The sequence below is a fragment of the Rhododendron vialii genome, chromosome 1a, assembly GCF_030253575.1.
Source record: "Rhododendron vialii isolate Sample 1 chromosome 1a, ASM3025357v1".
NCBI lineage: Eukaryota > Viridiplantae > Streptophyta > Magnoliopsida > Ericales > Ericaceae > Rhododendron > Rhododendron vialii.
The window spans coordinates 40138175-40154322 of NC_080557.1; the positions used below are offsets into that span (position 1 = coordinate 40138175).

The window sequence follows — 16148 nt, forward strand, 5'->3', positions numbered from 1 at the left end:
TCTTCATTGAATTATGTCGAGGGCAAATCAGGTTATGAACTCGGCATATCGGATTTAGTTCATAACGATCTAATCTAACGGTGCTGTGTAAAAGATACATGACACAGAAAGTTTCCATTCCATCTAAAGAAAAGTCATAAATATTATCGTACTCTTCTTGTGAGAGGCTAAAAGAAAAGAAAGAGAGTGCGAGTCTGAACTCAAGATTTTCACCTAGTTACTGTAACATAAAGATAAAAGGAAACTTTAGCCTTTCAAAAAAAAAAAGATAAAAAGGAAACTTTAGTCTCCATCAATGGAGATTAACAGGAATAGGCTAAACTGTCTTCATGATAATTGATAATCACCCAAAACTGCTCTGTCTGCGGGTAAGTGCGTGGGCGGATATTGGCATCCCGTTCACATTCGTGCTCGGTTGGCCTAAAAAAATGGGTCCCCAATGGCGGACTCAGGAATTTGACATAGTGGGGGCACCAATTTTCTTTGTAACACCGTAATATATGAGTTACAGTTAAGCACATTCACACCAAATAATTTTAGCATTTATGATAACGTAATAATTTTAAAGTATATATGAATTTGAATAAAAGCTACTTGGACAAACTGCACACCTCGACTATATGAGTTAAAACAAAATTATCACATACTCATTATCTATTTTTTTATTATTAACTCTACAAGTATAAGTTTCGGGGACCAAAATATAAAAATATTAACTAAAAACATTGGTTGTGAAAGAGTTCTGGAATTTGACCGAAAACAAAAAGAAAGAGTTCAGTGCCACTTACCCCTACTGTACAAATTACGACTTAAAACAAAAAGAATGCCACTGGGCTCGAACCCACGTCGTTTGCTCCCAAAGAGTGCCACTTGCCCACTGCAACGCACACTAATTTATTGCACATATAGAACATATATACATATATATATATATATATGTATACATAAACACACAAATAAACAAAATCTGGAATTTTTTTTTTAAAAAGGGCGTAGAGGAACGTGACCCCACGTGCCCTAAGGTGGATCCGCCCCTAACATCACGATAATCACCCAAAACTACTATGTGCTTTTAACCAAAAAAAAAACTCAAAACAAAAAAACAGGGGTACGAAATCTAGATCACAGAAAAACGCGAGAAATTCTCAGAACTACATAATCGTTCCAAGTATTTCATGCATTTTCTCAGTGATCTAATTCTATGCACGTAACCAAACCGTTTTTAAGTTCCAACAGCTCTTCACGAGGTTTTTAGAGGAACAGCAATTACCATCGACCATATATCCTCTCTCCCTCTCCTTTCCCCACTGCTCCGCCAGTATCCTCTCCAACTCCTTCGGCCGACAAGGAACCATAACCACACCCTCGTGATCATACCCATATTCCTCTGCTGCTTGCTCCAATAGCCTCAAGAAGGAAGGGTGAGTCAAATAACTCAACGGAACAACGAATCTCTTGCTCTCACCATCATCCACTGCAATCACAGCAAAATGCCCTTCTTTGACATCTTTGGGCACGTTAGTTGAGTCGCTAACATCTTCGAAATCATCAGGTTTTTTGGCCAACAGAAGACTCTTTTGAAGCTTTTGTACCACTACCTTGAGCTTTACAATGCTGTTCTTCTTTTTACCATTCATTCTAAGCTTGGCCATGACTTCAATTATTTGTCTATTTTTTTCTCTCGCTTTACGAATTTAGCGACTCTTCTTAGAGTTGTAGCGCGACTATATAGTGTAGAGAGAGAGAGAGAGAGAGAGAGAGAGAGAGGTGGGGGGGACATGGGACTCGAGATGAAGAGCCATGAAACATTGAAACGTCCCTTTTAGGTAGTCACATCTGCCTTAAAATTCTATAGTAATGACTAATGGGCACTGACTGAGTATTTCCTTTTGTTTATCGACCTTGTCTCGTTATGATCATGGCTAAGCTTATGGTCATGACTTGGTTTCCTACATCAATCTAACCTTCTACACACGCTATACTATTTCTAGTCTTCTGTTAGACCCATTCTTATACTAGTAAATTTCTACACACTGTTTTTCTTTTCCCGAAGAAAGAGAAAGAAGTAAGAGAATAGAGATCTGGGAATCTTGCAGGGCACTCCCTGTAGTCCTTGCCGGTCAGATTCAGACCGTCAATCCTTGGTTGCCGAATGGACGGTCTGGATCTGCCCTGCATGGTGACTATAAAGGAGTGCACCGAGATAGACGGTTTGGATCTGCTCTGCAGGGTGCACTACAAGGGAGTGCACCATCTGCCCCGGAATTGGAAATCTTGTGGTGCACTACCCTATAGTCACCTTACAGGGCAGATCTAAACCGGTCCATTCAGCTATTAATGAATCAGATATGTTCGTTATTTTTTACCGGTCAAAGTTAATTATTACCGATAAAAAATAATAAACATTTCTGAACTATTGATTGCCGAGATGAACGATCCAAATCTGCCCTGCAGAGTACACTACATGGAGGGCCTTGCAGAATGAGCATCCCATTGGACATCATCGCATTAGATAAATGAGCCTTGGTCTATAAAACATGAGATAGCATCAAAACACAAAAAGTGATTATTGATCATGCTTTAGTGGTCCAGAAAATATATACGTAACAAATGTGATGACCTGGACATGAAGTAAAAATTAAACGTAATCGTACACTAAAACATACTCGATAGATTTGCTTGGTGCATTACAGAATGATCATATCTCATTAAACGAAACTACGTTTGATTTTCGCAATGAGTGATTGTTCTCTTGACCAAACTTTCAAAAAATTGCGTACCGTGAGTGATTGTTCTCTTGACCAAACTTTCAAAAAAATTGCGTGCGCATGGTACGTCGTGGAAGTTACGGGCCTCAAATTTGATCAGTACATGTCCAGCCACAACTCTGTCTTAACCTGTTTTCTGTATTGTGCCCAAAGAAAATGACATACCAAGTATACCTTCTTGCACAAAATGTAAGGACATCTAGTCCTCCTCCATGTGGTAGAAAATGGATTAATGGACCGAAAGAGGTTGAACTAGTAGCTAAGCTTAGGCAGATAGGATTATCAGATCAGATTACCAGCTAATTACGGCCTTACGAAGCTTCTTAATTAATGCTACACAAGCAGGTTACATACGTAACAAATTAAAGTGAATGAGTTGTTAAGCATCACCCTAATTCAAGAACTTAGAAAGACATTTTTCCAATTGTAAAGAACTACATTCTGTATCTATACTTGAAGAGAGTAAAAAAGACAAGAAATCAGGCCTAGAGAGAGAGAGAGAGAGAGAAAAGACGGTTTTACATCCACGATTCAGGAAACTCGAGTTTGAGGAAACTCAAGTTCAAACTTGAGGGCAAATAGCATTTGTCATCGCTCGACACAAAACTAATCAAGTTGCAAGTCTATTTTCCCTTGTTTACAAAATAATGTGGTGCAATCCAGATAAAACAACAAAAAATGTATAAATAAAGTACTTAACAGTTGCAAGAGCCAACATCTCTTGCACTAATAGAAAACAAGAGACTAACACTTCGCATAAAGATGTTGCAAAAACTCCTTAGGAAAAAGAAGGAAATGGGATGATAAAAACTTCACTATGTTATATCAACTGTTCGAAAGTTTTCTAAAGCACTCAATCCCTATCTCTATAGAATCACTCTCGCCATTCTTCCCGGACACATGTATGTAAAGGTTAGCACTTCATGTACCAGAAAAAGTAAAGGTTAGCACTTTGTATCTATACAGAACGCAAAATCCCAAGTAAACCACGAAAAGATTAACCAAGCTATATCTATTATCTACCAACAATCAAGAAACATGGCTCTTGCAAAGAATTTGGTTATTTCCCTTTTGAAAGTTCCTGTGAGCTTATTTTTAGTGGTCACCAAAGCTTCAGTTACAGACAGAGAAGGCTGTAGAAAACGAGCGGTATGAAGGCATTATCAAGTTGTGCTGTGTAGGCCTCCAACAAACCACTCACAGTCACGGCTAAGAGAAGAGAGAACCAATGCTGCACAAAGTGGCATCAAAGACATCAGCGATAGTAATTTAATTTGTACCATGGGTCAAGGGAATTACCATATGATTTATCAAAATGATTTTAGCATCTTCCATGTGAAATCAAAAAAGAGGAGCAGGTAATGATGCGTGGGACCCAGGGTGCATAAAGTGCACAAAGAACTCCATACATGGATTTTGATGAAAAGCATTGAACCAGCGCCAGTCTAAAGTGAGTGAGACCCCAGAGGCAGTTTGATTGCTTCACTGAACTAAAATTCTAGTAAATCCGTGCACATGTCCAAGAATGCATTCCTCTGTGTGTGTGTGTGTGTGAGAGAGAGAGAGAGAGAGAGAGACCTGAGTGAAAATATAGCCAGTCGTTGCTAGAAGAGGAAGTAGAACTGAGCAAGCCACAAGGACAGATGTTATACCAGCTGCAGTACCTTCCACGGTTTTCTCTATGAAATGAAAAAGTGTACACAAGTTATACGACTTAAACGGAAGAAAAACCCAACCAATGGAAGAAACCACACTTACTGCCTGTTTTGCTCCACCTGAGGACACCATACTTGTGGCCAACCATTGATGCCTAAACATAAAAGCAACACAATACAGTTAACTCATGACAATTTCAAACTTCCAACACAAATGAGTATCTAGTATGCTGTCAGTCTCATTAACCAAACGGAAGGATGTAATAGATTCTCATAATCTGCAAGAAACTAAAGTTCCTGCTAGTCCATAGAATCATTAACAGAAATAGTTCCTCTCATCGATCTCTTGCTAAGTGACAGTAAAACTAGAAAATTTTGACAACTTCTTGTTTCCATGGCCACACACATTTCTCAACATTTGCAAACACAATAAAAGTGAAATAAATCAAATATTCAGCTAAATTCACAACCCAAATGTGTGTGTGTGTGTGTGTCTAACATACACAGAATCATAAGCAAAGATATACATGATTTCCAGTTCAACTTCCTATGTAATCCAAATGCACGCAGTAAGCACTTGTCTGGCTCCAAAACTGCTAAAAATTATCAAGGTCCTGCAAATAATATTTTCACTTTGCTTTAGATGGGTATATTTAGTATAGCCTTTATTCATCTACGTGCAGTGCGCCAGTGTGGCAGCGTTCAAGCAGAATAAGCAGAATGTGGAGAACATGTACAACAAGAAGACATTGAATTCCATGAGAAATTCCGTTACAGTGTCACTACGAGGGGCCTCATATTATAGATGGAGATTAGAAGCCTATAGTTACTGTCACAAAAATTCTCCTCCATGAGGGCTACGCATGTATAGTGAGCAACAGAGGTGCACAGTGTGCTTCCAACCATTATCCCGTCCCCCATACAACAAGAAGCCATGCTAAACTGACTTGGAACATAAATGTACGATGGTCAAGCGTTTGAGACAGCTAAAAGTGAATTCCACCCTATTTTAAGCTTAATAAAGATTGCAATGCCACCACAATGTAAACATGATACATAGCAACCAGATAACTGACCATCGTATCTCCAATTCCGAGACTCAAAATTCCAGCAAAAGGGGCAAGAGGTCGATCGTTGAACCCAGAAGACATCCAAATAGGAAGCGCACAGCCCAATAAGAGTGAAAAATGGCTGAACAACGAAAACGGATCAAAATGCAAGAAATAATTTGTTTTACAATGAACAAAAATCAAGTTGTATCTGTGTGCAATAAGGGAAAAATGACAGACCTGACAATAAGGAGATCCGAATCACGATGGTCCGTAAAAGCATTCATGAATTGGTGCACCAGCTGTCCCAAAGGCCAAATTCTCCACACCTGCCATATCAGGAAGAAAACAGAGGGGAGCCCTTAGTAGAGTTGTCAATCATCTAAAACAACTGAAGCCCAACAAAAACGATCACCACATCCTTTTCAAATAAGATAATTGCTAAAATGATTTCTTGAATTTTTCACAGTAATAGTTTTTGAATCAACTTCTTGGATGATGATGGTGATGATGATATGCAAACCCTTGAATATTAGACATGAGAGGAATGAATTTGAGCTCTGACATTTTTCTTTTATACAGCAAAGAAAAACAAGAAAAATTGTACACCCATTTAATGAACTTACTCGAATAATTTCCAACACCAAGAACACTGCCAAAGCTGCACCGAATGCCAGATCAAGAAACTTAGGCTGGAAACCAAAAAAAAAAAAAACAAAGGTCAGCATAGATTAAAAAACTACCAGGAACCGACTTGATTAAGAGTAGGGATACATAGAAGTTCACTGACTGAATGCTAAATACCTGGAAGATTAGAGCAGGCAGAAACATTAAAACAGCCATCAGATGGTAGTACTTTCGAAGAAGGATCCTCTCAATCTTACTATTCTTTGAGATGTTGTAAAATCGTCGGACAGACACAAGTATAACAGCAACCCAGTAGATACACAATGAAAGCCTCTTAAAAGGTTCTGAGACAATAAAATCAATTACCCTGGAAAATACATAAAAAGAATAAGATGACATAATTGTCTTATCCCGACTAAATTCACAAATTAGATCGACAAGAAAACTAGGATTCATTAGCCACAATATTACAATGTAACTGGTGTCAATTGATACCATTCATCCATAAATTGCATGATTAAGGCAGCGAGTAAACAAAGGTGGGCCTTAATTCTCAAAGAATTTTATCTCAATATATAGAAAGATGTTCTAATAGCACTTGAAAATCATAAGTACACAGAAAAGTCTGTCATACCATAATAAAGGATGCACATGAAAAGTTTGAACAATTTGCATCCACAACGGAACAATTACAATCAAGACCGAAGCCAGAGAAGCATAGAACATAACAGATTTTCCAATCTCATGATAAGCCCTTCCATTGGAGTATTCTGAAGTTGTGAAGCATTCCCAAATTGGTAGAATAAGTTTAAGGAATATCGGGAAAAGAAGAAGTCCAAGTACCATGCCCTGCATGAAAAAGACAAATAAACTTTTGGATCTAGCTGCACTACTCATGATGACCTCCTTTTTCAGGTATTCTTCCTTCGCATGGGAATGACCGTACCTGAATAATGATACTTATTTCACTTCTTTTGATTCCATATTGCACATATGTCAACTCTGATTGCGATAAGTATCCATGAATCTGCTCAAAAGAAATTGCTGCGTCTAAGATTTAAATCAAGTGGCTAGCTTGTCTGAATGAATGAAGTAAAAACTATCAAGCATGTCAAAGAAACTAACCTTTTACTAAGAGATTTTTAAAAGAACTGACCTTCGCGAAGGTAAGTGCAAACATGTCCCCAAAATAGATAACAAGACCACCAGTCACCAAAAGTGCCTCCCCTAAGAAGAAGGCAAATGGAATTAATTAGTAACAGAGAAGAAAATTTGACTTAACCAACCAATACTTCATAATGCATGCATTATAAAAGCTTTACAAAGCTGTAAGTGTAATCCGTTCATATCTATCTGTCTAATGACAAGTGGTTAACGGCATTCAATCACTAAATGAAGATCGTAGAGTAGCATAACATACCAATGGAAGCACAAAAAGGGAAATTATGAACCACATGCTGAATTAACTTCACAGTAGCAAGACCCTGACTTAGCACCCACAATAACTTCAATGCCGCAGACCAGCCTGTGAAAGTAGTATTAACATGTTAGTGTTAACTAATTCTGTAATCTCAAATCTAACACTCAATATGTTATGAATTGCAATAGGTACTTAAAAGATAGACAAAACCTTTAAAGCAGAAGAAGAATCGAAAGGTTACCAATATGATATTTCGTAGCAAATAACACACAATAGACTGTTCCACACAATGCTAGGCAACTGAAGATAAACTTCACATCCCAAGTAGTACGCACAGAAATGGGCTGTATATTGTTGGGTAGTTGCCAAAGACGGTAGCCAAGGAAACCAAGCACATTGAAGCCACAGGCAAATGTGGCCCAATATTGAAGCCGCAGATATTCAAGATCTGTAGAACAGAAAAACTGAATGGAACTTCAAAACAGGCAAAACGATAGTAGAATGAAGTACATAAAATACCTGGAAAAGGAAACTAATCGAAAATATGTTAATGAATAGCCATGATGGAACGACGAATGATCTACCGAAACCACTTTTGATGCAGGATAGGATCAAGTATGAAACAATCTTTTGATCTTTTCAAGAGAGAGAGAGAGAGAGAGAGAGAGAGAGAGAGAGAGAGGGCTATGGTATATCCTTGCAATCGTTTTGATTCTTTTGAAGTTACCAAAGGTCATATCTTTGATATTTTTAGCTGCATTCACCACTGTGGGTTCAGTTAAAGATTAGTTAAACACATGTTTACCTTGACATTTACATTCAGCATAAGACATGCTCACAAACTGACAGTGAGAAATCTCAAAAAGTGCCATTTATAAGATACTCACAAGTGTAAAATGTGAAGGAAATACGAAAACTATCCTAATTGGGAATACAAGATCAAATCCCTCCAAAAATTCATCCGCTAATGTGGGTCTGATATAGCTAAACACCCCATATCAAAATCCCCTCCTGAGAGTTTGTCTTGGTAGGGAACTGTACCATCTTTTCTCCTATAAAATTCTCGGAGAAAAGAAACAGATGAAGTGTACACTGAAACCTATAATCGACTGAATTAACTAGCGTACCACATCTGGATAACACCATGCCCATATAAGCAAGAAAATTGAAATGCACATACTTATACATGATTTTGTACTACCAACACGAGTCAATTTGATTTAACGAGAACTCGGTACCTTGAACTCCAATTTCATGTAAAGACAGAGCTCTCAATAGCTGTATCAACCTCGAGATCATTAGACAGGGAAGCGTAACCGCCCCAAGTAGAATCCCAGATGAAGCCCCTCGCCTGAAACAGAATACGAAAAATAAGACCACAAAACAAAAGGTAAATAAATCAACATATATATATATAGATATATATATATATATATATATATATATATATATATATATATATATATATATATATATTAATACTACAAACGGAACACCCCTCTCGGTGTGAACGGAAGCTATGAAGCTGGCTCACACTTCTAATTTCCTAAACTACCCCTTTCAACTACTCAAAGAAACTACCAAGAAGAGGAAAAAACACCACCTAATTTTCCTCTCCCCTCTCTTCTACTTTCACATCTCAGACTTCATTACGGATTAAGGGGATTAATCTCAACGTAAAGTTTTTTTTTTAATTTTCCTGTTTTACATAATTCGATTTGCACTTGCTTCGCAGCGCCCGGGCGTCTAGTAACCCTAAATAACGGAATTCAACCCTGACAAGAAGAAATCCACAAAATCAACTAGTCAACATAAACCCTAAACTCCAAAGAGGGAACCCTAAAGTAACGAAAAAATGTAAAATTGGATGAGAGAGAGAGTGGGAATTATACCTGGTCTTGAATTGGGCGAGTTGGGAATTGGGGGAGGAGTCGGCGAATACCTCGATGACGAGGGCAAAGAGGGCGAGGAGGGAGAGGGAGAGGGCTTCGGGGAGGAGAGAGAGGGGAGTAGCGTGGAGGATGGGAGCGATGAAGAGCAGAACCACGGCTCGCTCGCCGTTCAGCAGCGACGAAGCCATGGTTGACCGGCACTGGGTGGGGGGGCGGGGGCGGGGGTGGGGGAATTGAGAAGAACGATTCAGACTGCAGCAGGCGGTGGGAGAAGCTGCAGGAAGATGATGAGAGAGAGAGAGAGAGAGAGAGAGAGAGGTGGGTTTGGCGCGCACAGGTGGAGTGGTTGAATGAGCCGTTAAAAGTTGGTGCCATTCGTCTGACCAGTACCGTTTGTTTGGCCCGTGGTTTCTGGTTTCTGATTGGCGGAAACAGCGTGTCCAGGGGTGCTTGACTGCTGACTTTTCTAATAAAAAATACGCTAACGGCTTTTTGGAATTTTTGAGTTTTTTTATTATGTTCTTATTTAAAAAATTTCGTGATTTTTCGTTTTACGATAATTTTTTTGTAAATTATTAATTTGTCTAGATGAGAAGAATTAAAAAATTAAAAATATATATTACTTCTATCCTAATTTATTTTTTACTTTTTCTATTTCTCTCATCGCACAAATCAATAATTCACAAAAGTTTATCACAAAGAAAAAAACAGAAAAAAATTTTGAATAATGACAACAACAGCAAAAAAACCCTTAGTAAAAATCGCTTTTCTTATTTTCATCATCGAATTTACCTATAGCACATAAAATTCGCATTCTTAATTATAGTTTGTGTTTTCGCCTCATTTCTTGTTCTCGTTATTTTAATATGAAATGTTTTCGAAATACACTTTCGACGTCCAGCTTGTATTTTTGCTTATGCTTATGCACACACACGTTATATGACTTGGATCTCGACATAAGTTGAGGGGATTTTGAATGTTGAAAAATTGGATTAAACTAATCTGCAATCTCATTAGTTTTTATTGCTTGTAATTAAAAATTGAAAGGAGATTAAATAATTTGAAGAATTTTCTATCGAGTGAGACACCGTTTAGGTCCACGATTTAAAACTTGCCCTACATATTATATGTCCGCGTAGCCGCCCGGACTGAATTACTAATTTCTACGGTTTGCTATACAAAATGTGAAAATGATAAAACCGTTGGCTCGATGGTCTTTGTGTTCTAAATTTGCATTTTTTAACACATTCTATTGGTAAAGATAATTCACAAGTATTGTGAAAATCAAGTTTCATGCGTACAAGAACCGGAGGTGCTGTAGTGCACCCCGGTGTAATGCACGTGTAGTGCGAAACACGGACCGTTGATCTCGTCAATCAACGGTTATGATATGTTTTTAATCTTTGACTGATAATAAATACTCTCTCAGTCCCAAAATCGTGGTCATTTTTGAGAGTACGTGTCATTTTTCAAATGATTATGTCTTACAATCTATAATCTTTTAGGTGATTTTAAAAACTTTGTGTAAAAGAGCTCATTAAGTTCTATCAAACAAGATTCATATTTGATATTAAAAAATATTACAGTATAAATTAGAAGATATAACCAATCTTTTGAGACTTCCAAAAAAGAAATGAGGACCAAGAATTTGGGACGGAGGGAGTATCTTTTACTTGTAAAAGATTATTTTTAATCTGGACCGTTAATTAATAAAATCGACGATTATGTGCCGCTCTACACGTGCACTACACAGGGTGCACTACAGCACCACCATCATTGTACAACTATCTTGTTTAGTTTTTGTTCTTAAGTTATCGAGCACCGACCGTAAATAGAGAACCGAAACAAAACCTTAGTTGTTCGTTGATCTGGTTTGGTTTCAACTCCAGCAGATCGATCTGGTCAGTAGTTTTTACTAAGATCGCATCAATCCGAACTATGAACACCGCTTGTAATTGTACGAATGGAAATATTTGTGACAAAAGAACAGAGTTGGTGACCTAACAAAACTAATTAAAGCCGATGGGCGCCCCGTGTGATTCAAGTTAATTAGTTGGAAATCTGGGATATCCTACACTGATGTATAACTTGGACTTCTTGTTATTACAATTACCAAAAAAAAAAACTTCCTCAAGTCTCGAACCAAACATGGCCTCAAAGTCGAAAACCAAGTCCAAGGTGGATTTGAAGGCTAGGTCTGGATGAACGTATTTTCTCCCCTTCAATGCATGGCCATTTTGATGACTACATGTGCAGAACAAAGTAAATTTAGGGACCCAGAAACCCGTGTAGTGCGTATCCCAACCCTTGGTGAATGTTTTAAACGGTCCGGATAAACTCTTTTCCGGAAAAATTTCCTTTGAATTCGGATCGTTGAAAACACTTACGGAAGATTGAGATTTGCCCTACAGAGCACTGTAGGATCCCCAGCCGAAGCTCTGGCCATATATGGGCCTACGGCCGAGCAAATTAGAGTTGTGAATCGTCGTTCTTGCCCGTCACATGCATCATTTCTAAGGGCCGAGCATAATCTAGGTAATTAATTTTGGCACTCGATTTTTTTATAATTACATTTCAATATTTTGTAGTTTTCAAAAATGCACATGGCGACAACACTAGAAAAAAAAATATTAAACTTGGATTATCAAAAAGTGGAGTGTCAATCCTATAATTTATCCACTTGGTTTTTCTTTTGTCTTTCGTATTATACTGCGAGTAACAAAGTATACTACGAAACATATCTAGGACTGCCCAATTCGATGAAAAGCCACGTCCAAGGAAAGACATGTAGCTGTTTTTTGGACAAGACTAATACTTGTTCCTAATCTCATAACTGAAATCAATGGATAACAGCCTTCCAACATTATAGCCAATGCAAATCCGACTATTATGCTTAATCACTCTTTTTTCGAATCCTTCATAATCCCTTTAAAACTACTTATCTCTTAACACCTCTCTCTCTCTCTCTCTCTCTCTCTCTCTCTCTCTCTCTCTCTCTCTCTCTCTCAAAGAACATGGAGGAAACGCACCAAAAACCGCATGCAATCTTCATACCCTACCCTCTCCAAGGCCACGTTATCCCATCCGTTCACCTGGCAATCAAGCTAGCATCAAGAGGCTTCACCATCACATTCATCAACACCCACTTCATCCACCGCCAAATCACCGCATCCTCCTCGGCCGCCGACATCTTCGCCACCGTCCGCGACTCCGGCCTCGACATCCGCTACGCCACCATGAGCGATGGCCTGCCGGTGGAGTTCGACCGGTCGCTCAACCACGACCAGTTCATGGCCGCCCTTCTGCACGTGTTCTCGGCCCACGCGGAGGCTGCGGTAGCGGAGGTAGTGAGGTCGGGGACGACGCCGGCGCCGAGTTGCTTGATCGCGGATACGTTCTATGTTTGGCCGTCGAAGGTGGCGAAGAAGTTTGGTTTGAAGTATGTGTCTTATTGGACGGAGCCTGCATTGGTTTTTACTCTCTATTATCATATGGGCCTTCTGAGGCTAAATGGCCACTTTGGTTGTCTTGGTAAGCACGCTCCCTCTCTCTCCAACCTCCCTCCTACGCTAATCGCTAGGTAGCAAATAAGAAAATGCGAACAGTGCTACAGATACAGATGTATTTGAAGTCATTTGACTCGTGGATGTACATGATGCACGCGAAGTTCACACGATGCACATGTAATCTATGCGTGTCAAAATCGTCCGAACCTTTGCGTCTCAATCACTTCTCTGGGGCAAAGTGGTTTCATGTAGAATTGAGAATAATTCTCCAACTTTTCAGGAAATTTTCCAAGTCCTTTACTTTAGTCTGTTACCTTTTCATTTAGGAAAAGGCTACGCACATGAACATGCATATCTCAAATTTGCGGACAGCCTAAATATCAGGCGAGCCCATGCTCGTTTCTTTTGAGACTCTATCTGTACTCGTAATGTGGTACTCTTTTTTGTAATTTTTATTGAATTTCCGTTTGACCGGAAAAAAAACTCAAATTTGCAAAGAAAAATAAATAAATAAAGAGATGTTGTAGTGTTTCTTCAATTTGATAATCAGGTGTCCGAGACAGTTTACGTGCATCTTAACTAATCCTGGAGGACCATAACCCACCGTCTACTAGCCGGTGCCTGAGTTAAAACCGGAGCAAAATGCTCCCTATTCACTTTAATCAAATAAAAATAAGAATGAAACTTCACGTACTTGCCGATCAAAAAAAAAACTTCACGTACTATATGTAAAAGGTAGCTGGCACCACCAAAAAATTGTGTATAAAATTCTGCTTGTATACTTTCTCTGTCTCAATTTATATATCCAATTTGGGAAATACAACTTATTGAGGTGACATAATAATTACACTTTAAAAACTTGAAATTTCAAAAAAAAATTCAATTCAAATTCCAATTGTCGTTCAAATCAGGATACAAGGGTAAAAATATATTTTCATGCGACTTTATCATTAGACATCTCAAAACGGAATAACAATTCGGTTTCTTAAAAGTAAAAAAGTTGACAAACAATATGAAACAAGGGAGTAACATATTAGCTATTAACGATCTCAAAAATGTCTTTTGAAAGGCGATCCACCTATTTAATATTTATCGTTGGTCACTTTAATAATTGGTCTCATACGTAACTAGTTTCGTGTGTCTCTTCTTCCAATTTACAATCGCACTTAAATATTTCAATGCACCATGGGATCTTGCACTAACGTTATACATCCATTTTTCTCATGATCAGAAGCCAGAGAGGACGCCATAGATTACATACCGGGGGTCCAATCCATCAATCCAACGGACACGACATCGTACCTCCAGGAATCAGACGGTTCATCGGTGTGCCACCAGATCAATTCCAAGGCATTCGAAGACGTCAAGGGTGCAGATTTCGTTCTGTGCAACACAGTACAAGAGCTCGAGCTCGACACCATATCAGCTTTAAAGACAAAAATGCCCTTCTACTCAATAGGCCCGATTTTCCCGACCGGGTTCACCAAAAGCCTCGTGCCCACGAGCCTGTGGTCCGAGTCGGACTGCACCCAGTGGCTCGACACCAAGCCTCGTGGCTCTGTTTTGTACGTCTCCTTTGGCAGTTATGCCCATGTCACACACAATGATCTAGTAGAAATAGCAACCGGGCTTTTGCTCAGCGGAGTGAGTTTTGTTTGGGTGCTTCGCGCGGATATCGTGAGCTCCGAGGACCCCGATCCTCTGCCCGAGGGATTCAGGGAGGAACTCGGCGACCGTTCGATGATCATACCTTGGTGCTGCCAGATACAAGTCCTGGCACATTCGTCCATAGGGGGGTTCTTGACCCATTGCGGATGGAACTCGGTACTGGAGAGCATGTGGTGCGAGGTTCCAATGCTGTGTTTTCCCCTGTATACCGATCAATTCACGAACCGAAAATTGGTGGTTGATGATTGGAAGATTGGGATTAACCTTTGCGATAAGAAGCGGATCATGAGGGCGGAAGTTTCGCAAAAGGTTGGCCGTCTGATGAGCGACAAAACCGGAGATAAGTATAGGAGTGCGATCAAGGATGTGAAAAAGGGATTGGAAAATGCATTGAGACCCGATGGATCATCCGAAATGAATCTTGATCAGTTCATCAAAGATCTGAAGTTCAGCATCCAGAAGAAGAGTGGGGGCACATTGGATCAAAACAAAGACCGGTTATCTAATGGAACTTAAACCATCGTCTGATGTATGCCTTTCGTGCGCGTCAGAACTTACCCGACAATGAATTTTGCTACCTTAGGATCCTTATAGTTACAGCCGCCCTGGAGCTTTCGGTCGCCGGCTCCCCTATCATCAGGTCGCCAACATCCTTGATCTTCCGGCACTGGGCAGACATCAGCCCCTATACATGGTCTTACGATTTTGCGAAGACCTGTGTTTTTTATAAACAATCGCCCGAGCCCCGATCACTGCAACCCCTAACAAATTATTGCCAGTATTTCTTTCACCTAATTTTGTTAAATTTAGGGCGTGTTTGATTGCAGATTTCGTTTTGAGGGGATTCGTAATGACGTGGGATTAGGATTGGGATTGAGAATGAGGTGGGATTATTAATGAGAAGATGAATTATTTATTCATGTTTGTTTTGCACGGGATTAGGATTGGGATTCGGATTGAGAATGGGAAGGGATTGTAAATAACATGTTTGTTTTGGTTAGGATTAGAATTGGGATTGGGATTGAAGTGTGTTTTTAAACATGTATTGCTCAATCCCATGGGGATGGGATTACTAGTAACACCTCCCCCATGGTATTGCTAATACCCCCATTTTGGGGGATTAACAATCCCATGGGACAACTAGTCCCCCCTCCAAAAACCTAACCAAACAAGGAATTAATAGCCCCATGGGATTATTAATCCAATCCTCCCCTCCCAAACCTCCTATCAAACACGCCTGTAATTTGCTCAACTTAATCTTCATGGAGTTGTAAAAAAGTTGCTTGGGAAAACCTCGGATTCACAGAATTTGCGTCCGAAATTCGTAGAGTATGTTTCTTTCATACTTTCGATCCGATTTCTTTGATTTTTTAGCTACTCGTGTAAAAAGAAAGAGCAAGAGAACAACATAATTTTCCAAAGTTAATTGAACCTCAAAAAAAACGCAGAAAATTAATTGAACCTCCAGTAGTCAGGTAGTTCTTTCACTTACCTTGCATTTTCATTTCATTCACCGATAAAAATCAACGCATAGCAAACTGTAATTTGTTTGGGCAGTGGTGA

General features: G+C 39.3%; 3 protein-coding genes and 1 long non-coding RNA gene across 5 annotated transcripts; 2 read left to right on the forward strand and 2 right to left on the reverse strand.

The window, feature by feature from the left end:
- Window positions 1-109: 109 nt before the first annotated feature.
- LOC131322282 (protein SMALL AUXIN UP-REGULATED RNA 51-like) lies at window positions 110-1739 on the reverse strand. The gene is made up of 3 exons (XM_058353548.1): window positions 1271-1739; window positions 282-420; window positions 110-244 (listed from the first exon to the last, which is right to left on the reverse strand). Exons 1-2 carry the CDS (start codon window positions 1650-1652, stop codon window positions 344-346), a joined length of 459 nt encoding a protein of 152 aa, XP_058209531.1. The 5' UTR covers window positions 1653-1739; the 3' UTR covers window positions 110-244; window positions 282-343.
- Window positions 1740-2821: 1082 nt separating this feature from the next.
- On the forward strand, window positions 2822-3763 carry LOC131333026 (uncharacterized). Its single transcript, XR_009201686.1, has 2 exons — window positions 2822-3680; window positions 3712-3763. It is a non-coding gene; the product is annotated as an uncharacterized LOC131333026 (long non-coding RNA).
- On the reverse strand, window positions 3565-9773 carry LOC131333013 (dolichol kinase EVAN). 2 transcript variants are annotated; one of them, XM_058367316.1, is made up of 14 exons: window positions 9412-9773; window positions 8758-8870; window positions 7761-7967; window positions 7520-7624; window positions 7256-7326; window positions 7046-7126; window positions 6734-6948; window positions 6277-6466; window positions 6099-6164; window positions 5713-5801; window positions 5500-5614; window positions 4527-4578; window positions 4347-4447; window positions 3565-3999 (listed from the first exon to the last, which is right to left on the reverse strand). In XM_058367316.1, exons 1-14 carry the CDS (start codon window positions 9597-9599, stop codon window positions 3886-3888), a joined length of 1707 nt encoding a protein of 568 aa, XP_058223299.1. In that variant the 5' UTR covers window positions 9600-9773; the 3' UTR covers window positions 3565-3885. The 2 variants fall into 2 exon arrangements, with proteins under 2 accessions (XP_058223299.1, XP_058223303.1); XM_058367320.1 differs by having other exon boundaries at window positions 7761-7983; window positions 9412-9559.
- A 2614-nt stretch (window positions 9774-12387) lies between these two features.
- On the forward strand, window positions 12388-15370 carry LOC131324255 (UDP-glycosyltransferase 86A2-like). The gene is made up of 2 exons (XM_058356146.1): window positions 12388-12942; window positions 14149-15370. The coding sequence occupies exons 1-2, from the start codon at window positions 12426-12428 to the stop codon at window positions 15099-15101; spliced, it is 1470 nt and encodes a 489-aa protein (XP_058212129.1). The 5' UTR covers window positions 12388-12425; the 3' UTR covers window positions 15102-15370.
- The last annotated feature ends 778 nt before the right edge of the window (window positions 15371-16148 follow it).

Coding starts and splice junctions, on each gene's coding strand:
- LOC131333013 (XM_058367316.1), bottom strand. CDS start 9,599: ATGGCTTCGTCGCTGCTGAACGGCGAGCGAGCCGTGGTTCTGCTCTTC. Junction 5,802..6,098: donor TGGTGTTGGAAATTATTCGA/GTAAGTTCATTA, acceptor CTGATATGGCAG/GTGTGGAGAATTTGGCCTTT. Junction 5,615..5,712: donor TCGGATCTCCTTATTGTCAG/GTCTGTCATTTT, acceptor TTCGTTGTTCAG/CCATTTTTCACTCTTATTGG.
- LOC131324255 (XM_058356146.1), top strand. CDS start 12,426: ATGGAGGAAACGCACCAAAAACCGCATGCAATCTTCATACCCTACCCT. Junction 12,943..14,148: donor TGGCCACTTTGGTTGTCTTG/GTAAGCACGCTC, acceptor TCTCATGATCAG/AAGCCAGAGAGGACGCCATA.
- LOC131322282 (XM_058353548.1), bottom strand. CDS start 1,652: ATGGCCAAGCTTAGAATGAATGGTAAAAAGAAGAACAGCATTGTAAAG. Junction 421..1,270: donor GAGAGGATATATGGTCGATG/GTAATTGCTGTT, acceptor CCATTTTTTTAG/GCCAACCGAGCACGAATGTG.